This window comes from Haliotis rufescens, unplaced genomic scaffold, assembly GCF_023055435.1.
Source record: "Haliotis rufescens isolate VD_foot unplaced genomic scaffold, xgHalRufe1.0.p SCAF_15, whole genome shotgun sequence".
In the NCBI taxonomy this organism is placed as follows: Eukaryota; Metazoa; Mollusca; class Gastropoda; order Lepetellida; family Haliotidae; genus Haliotis; species Haliotis rufescens.
In genome coordinates this window covers 3037428-3054896 of record NW_025963835.1, presented here as the reverse complement: position 1 = coordinate 3054896, position 17469 = coordinate 3037428, and the positions used below count along the sequence as shown (strand labels likewise).

The 17469-nt window shown below is 42.7% G+C and overlaps 1 protein-coding gene across 2 annotated transcripts in view; it reads left to right on the top strand.

Annotated features, from left to right (window-relative positions):
- Positions 1-16722, top strand: part of LOC124134937 (probable peptide/nitrate transporter At3g43790) — a 37484-nt gene extending 20762 nt beyond the window's left edge. For both annotated transcript variants that reach the window (XM_046500049.2, XM_048396048.1), the window contains exons 4-13: positions 1794-1876; positions 2536-2687; positions 4714-4836; positions 5467-5626; positions 6589-7242; positions 8000-8106; positions 9147-9265; positions 11915-11988; positions 12403-12564; positions 15759-16722. In XM_046500049.2, coding sequence (XP_046356005.2) covers positions 1794-1876; positions 2536-2687; positions 4714-4836; positions 5467-5626; positions 6589-7242; positions 8000-8106; positions 9147-9265; positions 11915-11988; positions 12403-12564; positions 15759-15942 — 1818 coding nt within the window. In that variant the 3' untranslated portion in view covers positions 15943-16722. The remainder of the gene's footprint in view (positions 1-1793; positions 1877-2535; positions 2688-4713; positions 4837-5466; positions 5627-6588; positions 7243-7999; positions 8107-9146; positions 9266-11914; positions 11989-12402; positions 12565-15758) is intronic.
- Positions 16723-17469: the final 747 nt, after the last annotated feature.

The following is a 17469-nucleotide window of genomic DNA, read 5'->3' as shown; positions in this document are numbered from 1 at the left end:
CCACCAGTCAGTGACACAACAGACCACTTGACTCTCTCCAGATGCTGGAGTCAGACGTGGGTGTTCCTGGTGAGTCTCTATCATGGTTCACATCATATCTCACAGGACGCCACCAGTGAGTGACACAGTAGACCACTTCACTCTCTACAGAGGTGGGTGTTCCTGGTGAGGCTCTATCATAGTTCACATCATATCTCACAGGATGCCACCAGTGAGTGACACAGTAGACCACTTCACTCTCAACAGAGGTGGGTGTTCCTGGTGAGGCTCTATCATAGTTCATATCATATCTCACAGGATGCCACCAGTCAGTGACACAACAGACCACTTAACTCTCTGAAGATGCTCGTCCCACAGATGCTCAATCGGGGACAAATCTGGTGACCGGGCTGGCCAAGGCAATGTCTGGATGTTGTTGTGCTATAAGAAGTCCTGACAAACATGTGCAATATGCGGTCGAGCGTTGTCCTGCTGGAACTGTCCGCCATGAACGTTGACGTGAGGAAGAACGTAAGGCTGTAGGATCAAGTCTCTGTAACGCACACCTGTCAATGCACCTGCCGCATGCACGAGAGGCGTCCTACCACCATGATGAAATCCGGCCCATACCATGACACTCCCGCCGCCAAATGGGACAACCTGCTGCACACAGTTGGGGGCATAATGTTCACCCAGACGTCTGTAGACACGTGCTAGCCCATCAGCAGGTGTGAGTAGGAAACGGGACTCGTCAGTAAACAGTACATTTCCCCACCTTGCACGTGCCCATCTAACCCTCTGTTGGCACCAAAGCAGATGGTCCGCCAGATGACGTGGGGCCAATATATGACGTCGAACAGGTCTTCGTGCAAAAAGTCCAGCCTCCCTCAGTCTGTTGCGTACCGTTTGATCTGATATTCTGCGTACCCCATGGATCTGTGTGGTTGTAGACGTGGCTGTGGTAGTGCAGTCTCGGAGGTGTCGCAGCCAGATGTATCGATCTTGTGCTTGGGTTGTCACCCTTGGTCTTCCTGACCTTGGTCTGTCGTCAACTCTGTTGGTGTTGTTGTATCAGGTCCACAGTGCGGAGATTGTCTGTCTGGATATGCCAAAGTGCCTGGCCATTTCTTGCTGAGTTGCTCCAGCTTGTAATCTCCCAATGGCGTTGTTCTGTTGAGCTGCATTCAGTCTTGGCATTCTGTCACCACCTCTACTGCCGTTATAAGGACTGTATGAACAGCCGTTGATGTGGATTTTTATACCCATTCAGCAGGGGAGCCTGCATGCCTAAATGCAGGATCCTGTGCTGCACGTTTTTTACAGGCGGTTGCGTTTGGATGAAGCTGTAAAATTGATCCCCAAACGCTAAGAGTTTATCATGTCAACAAATCCATACTGAAGTACACAAATTAATCATGTAATTACACTGTCTGGTTATATAAACTGTTCATTGTATATCTGGACTTATGTTTGTAACTTATTTCATTAATTTTATTCAAAATTCCTGTTAATATTGTTTTAATAAATTTCGACGAAATCGTGTGTGAAACGATCGGTATGCTGATGCTACACAGCTCGATCTGGGATTCAGCAATTGTCACCCTCATCGGTTAGTGAAACTTGCAGAGAATCACAGCCTGCATTGTTGACATCAACAGTTAGATGATGACAAACTTCCTCAAACTGAATGATGACAAAACTGAAATTCAGTTTGGAAAATCATGTGAATGACAGCTGCAAAAGGGCATACCATCAGATAAGGATTATCGGACAAATATGTGGACAAAGACTATGTCAAGTGCTTTCTGTTTCAGTGGCTGGGCTACACAGAGGAGGCGAAGGGTTATTATGTGGGATTGATTGCATCGTCGGTGTTTGCTGGAAGGGCATGTGGGAGGTAGGTAAACTAGGTGGTATCTGATGTTGATGTTCTCGTGCTTCATCCTATGTCATTGTTACAGGCTGACTCTAGTGATGTGGCATATTCTGAGATGAGAATTTTCTGCAGATTCTAAGAATTCTGTGGATTTCATTATGTCAAGGTTCATTTTGGTGACTCATGCCATAAATAAACACATAAGTCATATAGTCTCATCTCTAGTTGACACTGAATCTGCCTGAAAAAATATTGCATGTTCTCGGGCACGCACTTCTCATAAGTGAGGAGAGCGGCTGGACTATTTTTAGGTGAAGTGGGAGGAATACTATATTTTCTTCCATTAAGAATTCCATTTAACATAGACCCGTGAAGATTTCCGGGATAGAATAGGTCTTCAGCAACCCATGCTTTCCGTAAAAGGCAACTATACTTGTCGTAAAAGGCGACTAACGGGATCGGGTGGTCAGGCTCGCTGACATGGTTTGATGCATGTCATCGATCCCAATTGTGGGATCGATGCTCATGATGTTAATCACTGGGTTGTCTTGTCCAGACTCGATTATTTACAGACCGCTGTCATATAGTTGTAATTTTGCCGAGGGCGGCGTTAAACAACAAACAAACAACACCTTAGGGACACAATCCTGATAAGCGAGTTGCATTTACTGTATTTTCAGCTTCTTCTGGGGATGGTTGTCAGACGTCAAAGGGAGGAAAGTGGTGTTGTTGCTGACACTTGCAGGAAATGGCATATTTTCCCTGTTATTTGGATTCTCTGTCAACCTGCCGATGGCTATGATCCTCCGTTTCTTGGCAGGTCTTTGCAATGGTGAGTCAGGGATAGAAATAGGTTGGCACTAGGCACTCATATGCAGTCAAGTCCCGTTAATTCGACATGGTTGGTTGCATATGATTATATCGGATTAACGAGTATGTCGGATAAACGAAATTTAAACAGTATCAACGTTTGTGATCGAAAATCGGACTACTACACGATAGATAACAATACAAACACGTAATAAAAAAATGATAATGAAATATTCATATTTGTTATGTTACGTTGTTAGCGGAATATGTTTTCTAATCATGCAACACAAAACAACTGTTACGGACTTATGTACTCTTTCAAAATACTTTAAAGAGCATAGTCTGGAATGGAAGTCGCAAGTTTGAAACTGGTACCGCAAAGCCTTTGAAAGCTGCTTTCTAAGTGGTTAACATTGACTTCCTGTTAGTCATTTCATTGGTCGGTCATAGTTCCCGAAAGGTTGTTCTGACGTGACCTGTAATGGGATGTCCTCGGCGATAGCGAGAACTTATATCTGATTTTAAATAATGAGATTGAGGTAATCTAAGCATGTAATAAATCCTGTTTTCTTTATTTAAACCATTAATTGTTTATTATTTAGCAAGTTTATCTCTGCAGCCGTTGTAATATGCAGCTACCAGCCGACTCGTCTTGCATCAAAACACGGGCTGTGTACTCGTGGGCAGATGACCACGGAGTACGCTGATCACTGTGTTGGATTAACGAGACTGATTTCGGTAATGGAGTCGGAGTGCGAGACTGTTGGATTAACGGGTCTAAATAGCTCTGATTTAATCAGTTCCCAATATTAGTGTCGGATAAAGCCGATTGTCGGATTAACGAGTGTCGGATTAACGAGACTTGACTGTAGAAGATTAGGTGTGCCCTGTAGAAGCCTAAGTGTGATCCTTTATTGAGGTGAGGTGAGGTGAGATGAAATGGGTTTATTCAAGATTATTGCACTTATATATAGTGTGTGTGTTTGGCTGCTTGCCGTTAAAGGCGACTATGCTTGTCGTAAGAGGCGACTAACGGGATCGGGTGGTCAGACTCGCTGACTTTGTTGATGCATGTCATTGTATCCCAATTGCGTGGATCAATGCTCATGATGTCAATCACTGGATTTGTTGTTAAACAACACACACCCAGCAACATTCTAGCTTTATGATGGCGGCCTGTAAATAATCAAGTCTGGAGCAGACAATCCAGTGATCAACGTCATCAGCAATTATTTGTGTAATTGGGATACAATGACATGCATCAACCAAGTCAACGAGCCTGACCAGCCGATCCCGTTAGTTCCTATGGGCTGCTGCAGACTAATACTAACTACAGTAAACTACATTTATAACTAACACACTTATTACGAACTGATGGATATAACAAACTTAATTTTCAGTCCCGGCTGTTTGCTTACATGCTGTATATATGCTTATAATGAACTACGGTTACAACAAACTAATATTGGTGGTCCCTGGGAGCTCATTATAACTGTAGTTTACTGTGCATCTTCACGGAGTAGTTACTGAGTTGCTTTATAAGGTACAAAATGATCACAGTGAGCCCTCTGATCTGTGCTAACTATCCATGGGAACAGAATTCCCCACCACCCCACGTTTGTCATAAAAATGAGGGGCGGTTGGGTAGCTTTGTGGTTAAAGCGTTTGCTCGTCACGCCGAAGACCCAGGTTCGATTCCCGACATGGGTACAATGTGTGAAGCCCATTTCTGGTGTCCCTTCCGTGATATTGGTTGAATATTGCTTAAAGCGGCGTAAAATCATACTCACTCACTCACTCATAAAAATGAGGATCGGGTGGACACAAAGGGTGACCTGGTTGATTTGGGCAATAACCCAAGCACCATTATTTACAATTTCAATACAAATCATTTCCAGTGTTCTTGTATGAGATGAAAGTGTACATAAGCAATTCTTTCAGTCTTGTAGCTATTCAGTATTCACCAGTAACCATGGTTAGAATTCATGTTGAGTGTCAACTTATTGTTCATCTCAGTCGTGTTGAAGAATTTCTTATACCAATTACAGGCACTGTGGGCACAGCGAAGACTGTCCTGTACGAGATCTCGGACAACACGAATCAGGCTATAGGGATGTCATGCATTGCCCTGTCCTGGGGAACGGGCCTCATCCTGGGGCCTACCTTTGGAGGTGAGACTATTAGTCCTGTTGGAGTTACTTCCCTTTATGTGGTGCAGCCATTGAAATGACATTGGGACGGTTGATGGTGGAGATTATTGAGTGTGTCTGTCTGATTGTGTAACAAAGTTTTTCCGATTGCTTTATCGCATCCGTAACACTACCTATTATATGATAAATAAGACTTTTGAAAATAACAAAATACTTATATTAATTTAATAAAAAATGTAAATTTTATGCCACAGTGTCTTAAGATTAAAACGCCTCTTGTCAAGATAAACATTTTCAAAAAATTGTTGCCATGGAAACAATTAGTTGTTTTTTTCAACTCTTATTAATAAAAGAGCTTAATAATACAATTTGTCATGATAGATTATTCCTCATGATAGTAAGGTCAAGATATGTTAAACAATATCTCTTTTCTAAATCCTGTAATTCATGAAACTTGTCTTGTGTTTTTCGGGGCGGTTGGGTAGCCTAGTGGATAATGCGTTCGCCCGTCATGCTGTATACCCAGGTTCGATTCCCCTAATGGGATCAATGTATGAAGCCCATTTCTGGTGTCCCCCGACGTGATATTGCTGGAATATTGCTAAAAGCGGTGTAAAACCATACTTACTCACTCCTTCTTGTGTTTTTCAGGCTTTCTGGCCTCTCCTGCCACAAAGTATCCCAGTGTGTTTGATCCCGAGGGGTTCTTCAGTCGGTACCCTTTCGTCCTCCCTTCTGTAGCAGTGATTGTCACCTGTGCCATTGGTTTCTTTGTTGTGCTTTTTCAGTTTGAGGAAACCCTTCAGAAACGGTAAGTACCAAGTTGGACTGTGTTGATAGCAGAGCAAGGCACCATTCACCCAAGAATGGTTTCTGTAAAACAATAACTTGATGTTGGGAGAAAAAACTTGTGCCTCTAGATTTTCATTTGTCTTAAACTGTCAGACTAGTGTTATCTAACCCCTGATATCTTTCTCTAAAGGACATACCTGTCAACTCTCACGCATCTCGCGTGAGTCTCACGCATTTATCACCTATGTCACGCTCACACGCAAGGTTGGGAACTTCTCACGCATTCATATAAAAAGTAGATATAAATATAATTTATCAGAATACATGCTCTCTGAGGCCATTAAAATGGTCTTAAAATCATTCAAAACCAGTTTTCGCACACACACACCCCCTTCCCCGCCAGGACCCAGCGGGGCTTGCTGCCCCTGCACCTTGGCTTCTCACGCATTTAGACATCCAGGGATTGACAGCTATGAAAGGACCAATTTTTAAACTTCACCACACACTTTGCATTTCTTGCTTCTTTCCATCTTTATGTGGAAACATGCTTGAAAAAGTTTCCAGCTTCTAAAAACAATTCACCGAAACACATCCTATCATCACCATGGTCACCACCCAAAGAAATGGGTCATGCACAGTAATCCCTAGCATTGCGACCTACATGATAAAGTCACATGACTACCCCTGTCACATCATTCTCTTCCTCATCATCACACTGTGGAGACCCCTCAACGAATCAAGCATATATTCATCTTGTTGGCACAATTTACGTAAGTGACGAGTCGAACTAAAATCATGAAATTATGAAATTAGCAACTGATTCCTGTGATCGAAAAAGCGAAACTATTTGCGACGAGCTTTCTGTATATACTGGTAATGTCCCTAATACACATGCTGGAATAATGCAGAATGCAAACAAACAAACTTTAACATTCGTTTGTAACTTAATATCTAATATCAATGTGTGTTTTTCGTTTTCAGTAAGGATGAGGTTGTCACATCTGATCCTGAAGAGGTTGATGAGGTTAAACCCCTGACAGACAAGGTCTCTGTGTCAGCTAGTCGCAGTAACATATACAGATCATGTGACAGTCTACATCGTGGACCCATGGCTGCCATGTCGATCGAGGACATACACTGTGTCTCAGAGACGGAGGGTTATTTCACACGTGATGCTGATAATCATACCTCCCAAAATATCAATAAATCACGAAATCTTGAAATTAATAATCACCTTAGCAACAAAAGTGACCTTGACATTGACAATCATGAACACACAGCTTTGTTAGACGAGACAGAAGCTAGGAATGCTATCAATGAACAAAAAAGTAATTTGAAGTCTGTATCCAAAGGTCATGTTGACCTTGAAAACAAGGTGACTAAGTCGGCAGATAATCAGAAAGAGGCTGGTGACCTCAGTAGCGAACTCAGCGCAGGGGAAGCAGTGAATGATCACCGAAATGGGAATTCTGTGATCCACAGTTTGAGTTCTGTGACTGGAAGTGATGATTTGGTGAAAAAATGTGGAACTGAATCAGTGACCGTCACAGTGGAAGGCATCAAAGATAAACAAGTCAAATCACGGAGGAGCTTGAGGGGGAGCATACGCAACAGCATGCTGGTGTCGTTGTTATGGTAAGAATATATCAGATCTGGTACTCCAATAACTTTGTGCGAAAGATCTGAGAACATCTCCATAGGTCTCATTTGATAAACCTTCTAATTAGCCAATCAGTGCCGAAAACAAATATAATTGGGAAGTTCCAAATGCAAAAAATAAAACCTGTGCTATTTTGTAGTCATGAGTATTTATGACATCCTGTCGTTCCTGAATAAAATGTCTTCTACATCAGAAGAAGGTGTACGACCGAGCTTAAGGCAGTTGTCTTTTGTTCCAAATTTCCAAATCGCTGTTGTAAAGAAAGGAAGCCGAAGCATTTTAGGAAGTTGACATCTGATAGTTCAAGAATCAAGACATCCTTCTGAGGTTCATTTAAATTGGGGGACCAGTAAGGTAGTTTAGTGGTTAAAGCAATCTCTTGTCATGCCAAAACAGGGTTCCATTCCTCATAGGGGTACAATGTGTGAAGCCTGTTTCTGGTGTCCCCGTCATCAATATTGCTGAAATCAGCATAAACCTTTCTCACTCACTCAGTTAGATTGGGCAGCTAAGTTTGACCAGACGCGACCTTCAGTGGAGTTGACATTTTGATGCAGAGAGGTATCATATCAGAGTAAACAATCTGTTTGTTTGTTTGTTTGTTTGTTTGTTGTTTAACGCAGCACAAATCAATTTTCCAGCTGTATGACAGCACAACACCATACTCGCGTTTATTTGTTTTCCCATTCAAGTGAAACACGACTTCTGATCTTGCATCATGTTTTGTTGCAGCGACAGTGACATCAGGAACAGTATACTTTTGTACACGGTGTATTCGTTTGGCGTCATCGGGGCGGAGGACGTCTTCACCATCTTCCTGTCCACGGAACCACGATACAGTAAGTCTCCTAATTTTGTCCACTTAAGTGCATGTCCATATAAGGCAGCAGAGAGATGTTGTAAGTGTTTGGCCTTTGAATTGTTTGCTGTTTGTAGCCTTATTCCAGGTATATGACAGCGGTCCGTCTATACTTGAGTCTGGACCAGACAATCCAGTGATTGACGTCATGAGCATCGATATAAACGCCATTGTTTGTTGATTAACAAGGCATACGGCAATATTCCAGCTATATGACAGCGGTCTGTATATACTTGAGTCTGGACCAGACAATCCAGTGATTGACGTCATGAGCATGGATATAAACGCCATTGTTTGTTGATTAACAAGGCATACGGTAATATTCCAGCTATATGACAGCGGTCTGTATATACTTGAGTCTGGACCAAACAATCCGGTGATTGATGTCATGAGCATTGATATAAACGCCATTGTTTGTTGATTAACAAGGCACTCAGCAATATTCCAGTTTTATGCAGATAATCCAATGATTGACCCTGCAATTGATATATGCAATTAACCTGGTTGCCAAACCTGACCACCCGATCCATATAGTTGCCTCTTACATCAAACAGATGGAACTATATTCTATATTCTTTCCTGGAATCTTACGGAATAATAAAAATAATAATTGCATTTGTTAGGTGCTGTTTTCCATCCTCTATGTGGTTGGTCAAAGCACACATAATTATTACCCCGGTCATTGGATCAGTGTGCACTCAACAATCATTCTCAGCTCCTTGGGGAGTATTCAACCCAAGCTGCCTGTGAGGTGCTAGAAGGTTAACAGCCACATTACCATCTCATCCTACCGGGTACGCATTCACTGCTGGGTGAACAGAGCACATTTCAAACAAAGTCACTTGCCGAAGGAGACCCACATGTGGCACAGGATACTCTCAGGAGCCAAACTGCCGAACAAGGTCACCCATCCAAGGACTCTCCGTGACCAATGTTGCTTAACTTCACCTGATTTGTGACCTGTTCGACACCACCTCTGATCCCACTTATGCATGTAATATTCACTGAGCTCTTCCACAGATGGCATGGGCTTCACATCTAACGAGATTGGCCTGTCGATGGGTGTGGTCTCGGTCCCACTGCTAGTCCTACAACTATTAGTGTATCCAGCGATGGTTCAGAAATTCGGAATTAAAAAGGTATGTAAAATGTTTTCTTAGGCTAAAAAAAATAATAGCCTTGGTTCTCAGGTACCGCCCGCATCATCATAAAATCTGCTGTACGTTTCGTTTTTATTTGCATTTAAAAAATAAATAAATCATAATACTTAAAAAGAATCCAATATAACACACCCTTTACTGTTCATCTTGTGTTATGGTGGCAATAGGAGTGCGAATACTTATTATGTAGGGAGGCTCTTTCCCAGGTTTATGGTACACAACTGTTTATTTGGTTACACACTAGTTTGAATGAAAAAAACAACACTGCCCGCCCCCACTATGTTTTCCAAAGTCATTCCTGAGAACCAATTCTTTTAATTTTTTAAGTTTTAATTGTAATGTTTTATGATGTCACAGTCAGCAAATGTCCTTGCTGTATGAAAATGACCTATGGATAATAAAGTCTGTGTTAGCCAAACCAGTGGTTGACAGCGTGATCAGGCATTATTGCCAAGTTGTCAGGGCGCAGTGACACACAGTCAGCAAATGTCTTATGGATAATAAAGTCTGTGTTAGCTAAACCAGTGGTTGACAGCGTGATCAGGCATTATTGCCAAGTTGTCAGGGCGCAGTGACACACAGTCAGACTGAACATTGTAACTGTAGTATATCAACACGATGAGCATGTCTCAAACAGAGGTATAAAGGATTGTAAGTGGGGGGAAACGTTACACTTGTGCACCGATGCCTTGTGAGTTTTCATGTGACGATATGATACACGATACGATTTATTTTATGTTGATACATAGAGGTTATCACGCGAGTGTGTTTGGGGATGGTAAATATCCTGCATTAGGAATAAACATTGTATTTAGCGAGCCTTGGCGAGCTAAATACATAGTGTTTATTCCTAATACAGGATATTTACCATCCCCAAACACACAAGCGTGATAACCTCTTTATCATATAATGTCATTCTTTAATTCTGTGCTTTAAAATCGCTTTCCCTCTCTCACAAACATTACCGAAACATTGCGAGTTTTCCTGGAATGCGCGCATTAATATTTATTACGTCACAGGGTAAGTGATGTGTCAGTAGGACTGTGACAGTAGCCAATATAGTTCCAACTGAAATCTGTTTCATATACAGTGGCGAAGCAACTTATACGCAAAACAACAGATTTTAATTGCCTTTCGTGGCAATCCATCAGTCTGTCCGCTAGAGTAACTGTCCTTTGTCAAAGGGAAGCTACTCTAACCCTAGTCTATGAGACGTCACGGCCACGGTCAGATGTTGTTGACAGTCGGTCTGTCCTGTCATAACGTTAAGAAGTGTCGTCAGATGTACACACAGCGACAAATCGAAACAAGGTAACAGTTCAAACATATTTCGGCCGAATCCGTCCCATTTTGATTTGTGGAGAAGGTTTCAAGCCACAGAGGTCTACAAGCACAGATATGGCTACTGATCCCGCTTGGCTAGGCCTCGTGCCCTCGCAAAATTGTTTTGAAATTTATATCTCGAAAGTTGCCCAAACTCATAAAATGCCTTAGCTACGTCACGGTTAGACACTGATTTTCAGTATATTAGACTGTTCGTTTGATAATGATAGCAATTATCCCTGTAGTTTATCCAGATTCACGATGGTTAATTCTGACTCGATCACCGAATGACGAGGGCGACACCATGTTTGTTTATAAACAGTGAAAGTAGTCCTACTTGACCTTTGGTATTTGCATCTCTATCCGCATATGACCCCAACGGATATCGTTTTTATCCGTTGGCTTTATCCTGCCGAGAAACCTAACCATTATATGATAAAGGATGATACACTTGCCAGAATGAATCACTTACTACTTCCCCCCTCTCTCTTTACCCGCGGGGTGGTTGGGTAGCCGAGTGGTTACAGCGTTCGCTCGTCACGCTGAAGACCCGGGTTCGAATCCCGACATGGCTACACGAGGTGAAGCCCAATTCTGGTGTCCCCCGCCATGATATTGATGGAATATAGCTAAAAGCGGCGTAAAACCAAACTCACTCACTCACTCACTTTACCCCAGGGTTTTTTGTCAGTCAAATATTGCAAAATATATTGTTATTATCATTTAAAGAACACTGCTAAATATAGCTGCTACGAACATGTGTCTACAGCTAGCTTTTTCTTTGGATCCTACACTAAAATATTCATAGTCAAGCATTTTCCACATGACTTGACGTGAATATGCATATCGTGATACGAATAATATCAAAATTTCGGTTTCAAATTTGTCCCCATATGTTGTGGTAAGAGACGACTATTTGGATCAGATTGCTTGGTTCATTGCAGTTCATCGTACCCCAACAGCGTGGATCAATCATTGTGCCAATCATTGTGCCAATCATTGTTCCAATCATTGTGCCAATCATTGTTCCAATCATTGTGCCAATCATTGTGCCAATCATTGTTCCAATCACTGATTGTCTGGTCCAGCTTTAGTTATTCACAGGCCGCCGTCATACAGCTGAAATATTGCTGAGTGAGGCATTGCAAAAAATACATACAAACAAACACACACTCTGATTACCCTATGTGTATTAGAAACAGAATAACACCACAATGCAATTGTTCCAGTGGATATTTCTTTAGAATTTGGTCAGATTAAGTCTGAATTAACAGATCTTTGAATATTTGATTTTCGTTCTTGCAGACCTTCCTGATTGGAGGGCTGGTGTTGGTTGTGACAGTCCAGACGCTGCCTATGCTGCACCAGCTGTATGACAAGTAAGTAATCAGGCTGAGTGAGTGAAGATTGTTTTACATACACTCTGCATGGTAGCCTGTATGTTATCATTGTGTTCTTTGTTGTTTAATGGATTGTCTGGTCCAGACTCAATTATTTACAGACCGCCGTCATATAGCTGGAATATTGATGAGTGCAGTGTTAAACAACAAACAAACAAATTAAATAAGGGCTTTTAAACAGTAAAGACATTCAGGATTTTTTCTGCCCTATTCTCCTACGTGTTTTGAATACTTTGAGAAGCAACTTGTCAAATCTTTTATTTTTCTCATCTGGAGACTTTTCCATGGTGTTTTCAATTGCTTTCAATTTTCAATGTTCAATTCCTTTATGAAGCCCAATGTGTTGTTAGCTAAGATAGAAGTGAGTCATCTTGTCCTGACATTGTTCTTCAGCAAGGTGTTGTTGTGGACGTTGCTGATGTTGGTCATGCTCCCGGAGAGACTGGCTGTTAATTGCTGCTTTTCTGGCTCGTCCCTAATGATAAATAACTCCGCCAATCCACAGAATGCCGGGACAGTCAATGGTATCGCAATGACCTTCACTGCTTTAGCAAGGTCAGTGAAACCAGAAAAGAGTTATAGTGGAAAACTGGATTTTTTTGTGATCAGTTTTCACAGATTCAGATTTCACCAAATTTAGGATGTAAGTGGACCCTAGTGACCTCTCCCATCTGTCAGTTGTTAACTTGTCAACTCGTCTAGTGACCTCTCCCATCTGTCAGTTGTCAACTTGTCAACTTGTCTAGTGACCTCTCCCATCTGTCAGTTGTTAACTTGTCAACTTGTCTAGTGACCTCTCCCATCTGTCAGTTGTTAACTTGTCAACTCATCTAGCGACCTCTCCCATCTGTCAGTTGTTAACTTGTCAACTCGTCTAGTGACCTCTCCCATCTGTCAGTTGTTAACTTGTCAATTCGTCTAGCGACCTCTCCCATCTGTCATATGTTATCTTGTCATCTCGTCTAGTGACCTCTCCCATCTGTCAGTTGTTAACTTGTCAACTCTCCTAGTGACCTCTCCCATCTGTCAGTTGTTATCTTGTCAACTCGTCTAGTGACCTCTCCCATCTGCCAGTTGTTAACTTGTCAACTCGTCAAGTGACCTCTCCCATCTGTCAGTTGTTAACTTGTCAACTCGTCTAGTGACCTCTCCCATCTGTCAGTTGTTATCTTGTCAACTCGTCTAGTGACCTCTCCCATCTGTCAGTTGTTATCTTGTCATCTTGTCTAGTGACCTCTCCCATCTGTCAGTTGTTATCTTGTCAACCCGTTTAGCGACCTCTCCCATCTGTCAGTTGTTAACTTGTCAACTCGTCTAGTGACCTCTCCCATCTGTCAGTTGTTATCTTGTCAACCCGTCTAGCGACCTCTCCCATCTGTCAGTTGTTATCTTGTCAACTCGTCTAGTGACCTCTCCCATCTGTCAGTTGTTAACTTGTCAACTCGTCTAGTGACCACTCCCATCTGTCAGTTGTTATCTTGTCAACTCGTCTAGTGACCTCTCCAATCTGTCAGTTGTTATCTTGTCAACTCGTCTAGTGACCTCTCCCATCTGTCAGTTGTTAACTTGTCAACCTGTCCAGTGACCTCTCCCATCTGTCAGTTGTTAACTTGTCAACTTGTCTAGTGACCTCTCCCATCTGTCAGTTGTTATCTTGTCAACTCGTCTAGTGACCTCTCCCATCTGTCAGTTGTTATCTTGTCATCTTGTCTAGTGACCTCTCCCATCTGTCAGTTGTTATCTTGTCTACCCGTTTAGCGACCTCTCCCATCTGTCAGTTGTTATCTTGTCATCTCGTCTAGCGACCTCTCCCATCTGTCAGTTGTTATCTTGTCATCTCGTCTAGTGACCTCTCCCATCTGTCAGTTGTTAACTTGTCAACTCGTCTAGTGACCTCTCCCATCTGTCAGTTGTTATCTTGTCAACTCGTCTAGTGACCTCTCCAATCTGTCAGTTGTTATCTTGTCAACTCGTCTAGTGACCTCTCCCATCTGTCAGTTGTTAACTTGTCAACTCGTCTAGTGACCTCTCCCATCTGTCAGTTGTTATCTTGTCAACTCGTCTAGTGACCTCTCCCATCTGTCAGTTGTTATCTTGTCAACCCGTCTAGCGACCTCTCCCATCTGTCAGTTGTTATCTTGTCATCTCGTCTAGCGACCTCTCCCATCTGTCAGTTGTTAACTTGTCAACTCGTCTTGCGACCTCTCCCATCTGTCAGTTGTTATCTTGTCAACTCGTCTAGTGACCTCTCCCATCTGTCAGTTGTTAACTTGTCACTTCGTCAAGTGACCTCTCCCATCTGTCAGTTGTTAACTTGTCAACTTGTCTAGTGACCTCTCCCATCTGTCAGTTGTTATCTTGTCAACCCGTTTAGCGACCTCTCCCATCTGTCAGTTGTTATCTTGTCAACTCGTCTAGTGACCTCTCCCATCTGTCAGTTGTTAACTTGTCAACTCGTCTAGTGACCTCTCCCATCTGTCAGTTGTTATCTTGTCAACTCGTCTAGTGACCTCTCCAATCTGTCAGTTGTTATCTTGTCAACTCGTCTAGTGACCTCTCCCATCTGTCAGTTGTTAACTTGTCAACTCGTCTAGTGACCTCTCCCATCTGTCAGTTGTTATCTTGTCAACTCGTCTAGTGACCTCTCCCATCTGTCAGTTGTTATCTTGTCAACCCGTCTAGCGACCTCTCCCATCTGTCAGTTGTTATCTTGTCATCTCGTCTAGCGACCTCTCCCATCTGTCAGTTGTTAACTTGTCAACTCGTCTTGCGACCTCTCCCATCTGTCAGTTGTTATCTTGTCAACTCGTCTAGTGACCTCTCCCATCTGTCAGTTGTTAACTTGTCACTTCGTCAAGTGACCTCTCCCATCTGTCAGTTATTATCTTGTCATCTTGTCTAGTGACCTCTCCCATCTGTCAGTTGTTATCTTGTCAACCCGTTTAGCGACCTCTCCCATCTGTCAGTTGTTATCTTGTCATCTCGTCTAGCGACCTCTCCCATCTGTCAGTTGTTATCTTGTCAACTCGTCTAGCGACCTCTCCCATCTGTCAGTTGTTATCTTGTTTACTAGTCAAGTGATCACTCCCTTCTGTGGTGTCCCCTACATTATGGATAAACTCCACATAACACTTTACACACTCATCCTGAATCTGTGGTCACCTGAATCTGTGGTCAGTCTAGGTCATATGAGGTCAAGGTTACCACTTGTATTGCTCTGTTACAGGAACCTAGCCTGTACACACTCTTCCTGAATCTGTGATCAGTATAGGTCATATGAGGTCAAGGTTACCGCTTGTATCGCTCTGTTACAGGAACCTAGCCTGTACACACTCTTCCTGAATCTGTGATCAGTATAGGTCATATGAGGTCAAGGTTACAACTTGTATCGCTCTGTTACAGGAACCTAGCCTGTACACACTCTTCCTGAATCTGTGATCAGTATAGGTCATATGAGGTCAAGGTTACAACTTGTATCGCTCTGTTACAGGAACCTAGCCTGTACACACTCTTCCTGAATCTGTGATCAGTATAGGTCATATGAGGTCAAGGTTACAACTTGTATCGCTCTGTTACAGGAACCTAGCCTGTACACACTCTTCCTGAATCTGTGGTCAGTTTAGGTCATATGAGGTCAAGGTCACCACTTGTATCGCTCTGTTACGGGACCTTAGCCTGTACACACTCTTCCTGAATCTGTGGTCATTATAGGTCATATGAGGTCAAAGTTACCACTTGTTCTGTTACAGGACCCTAGCCCCTACAGTTGGAGGGAGTGTGTATGCCTGGTCAATCAGCTACGGTGCGGAACATCTCGGGCCACCGTTTGACCACAACCTGGCGTTCCTCATCTTTGGCTTGGTGTTCTCCATCAGCGTCATAGAGTGCCTTATGCTGCCCGAGAGCCTCAACAAGCAGACCAAGAAATCCTGATTGACTGTCAAGTGTTCCTTGTTTTGTGTGAATGGATCAGGAATGACTGCGATGGAAACATGTTATGCTCGCAAATCCATTAGCCATACGAGAAGTTGTGATATGGCATATGTCAGTACTTTGTGTTCTTGGAGGGAACCTGTCGATTTTGATGTTGTGTTTCTGGATTATGTGAACATGTCCATTGTGGCAGCCCCAATAACATCTGTTCTAATGAGAGCTTTGTGTTCATGGAGATGTAATGTGGAAATTATTGATGTGTTCCTGATTAAGTGAACGAGTCCATAATGGTCGGAACGTGTCATGGAGAGTGTCAGTTAAAATATTGATGTGTTCCTGGTCAAGTAAACAAATCCATCATTGGCCGCCCAAAATACATGACAGGAACATGTCATGGAGAATGTCTGTTAAAATATTGACGTGTTCCTACATTGTGCCAGGAACACATTACAGCTTGTGTTCATGGAAAGTAGTTCTGTTAATCTTTACCGATGTGTTCCTGGTCCAGTGAACAAGTCTAGCATGGCAGCCAATACAGCAGAGCTTTGACAGATAATCGGATAACTCATGCATTGAGTCCATCATGATGGGAATATACAGGTGTTCTTCATGGACAAGAGGGGACATGAATGGAGCAGTCGTTTAAGGCACCTTGATTAGCTGTGCAGAGTTGCGTCCCTTGGGCACGCCAGAAACCTATGATTTGGGGTTCGAATCCCGGTTCCCCCCGATTATGTTTCTAGGTTTGTCAGCACCATACACGTGTTCGTGGGTTTCATCGAAGTGGTAAACATCTGAGACCTGCATCACTTCGGGCTTTCCTCCCACATTAAGCTGACAGGCCGCGATATAACTGGAATAATGTTAAAAGTGGCGTTAAACCCGACTCACTCGTGGACAAGAAATGTGGAACTCACAGTGTTCCTGATCAAGCAGCTGTGTTTACCATGGCAGCTTAAGAACCATGACACATGGAGCAAGCGTAGAGTACAGCTATTGTTCTTGTTTAATTACATGGCTTGATGCACTTATAGTCCATGAACCTTCAGAATCAATCCAGATTGTATGGTGGCCCAGTGGTCAAGGGTGCTACACTTCATTGTGCTGTCCTGGGTTTGAAATCCAGATTTCCTGATTGTTTCTTGTCCTAATTGTTGTTACCATGGTTACAGGGCATACTAATGACCTTTATTGATGTCAGCACCAAGCATTCAGCAAAGTCATATGCCAAAGGGGTTCCAATAGCTTAGGCCAGTGGTGGTTGTGAAGGAAAGGGTGCTAGGACATCATTTGCGGTATGTAAAATAGCCACAATTATGTCATAGCACTTAAACAACAGATTGAAAGACTCCTGTGACATTTGGCACAAACAGGTCAGGCTGATGCATCTTCTATACTTTTAGATGTGGCCCATTTTGGGGCTCGGGTCTTATTACCATTCAGCCTTCTACTCCTTACCAAGTGCTTATATACACTGGAGAAGGTTTAGTAATAACGTAATGTTATTCCACTGGCATATATCCAGGG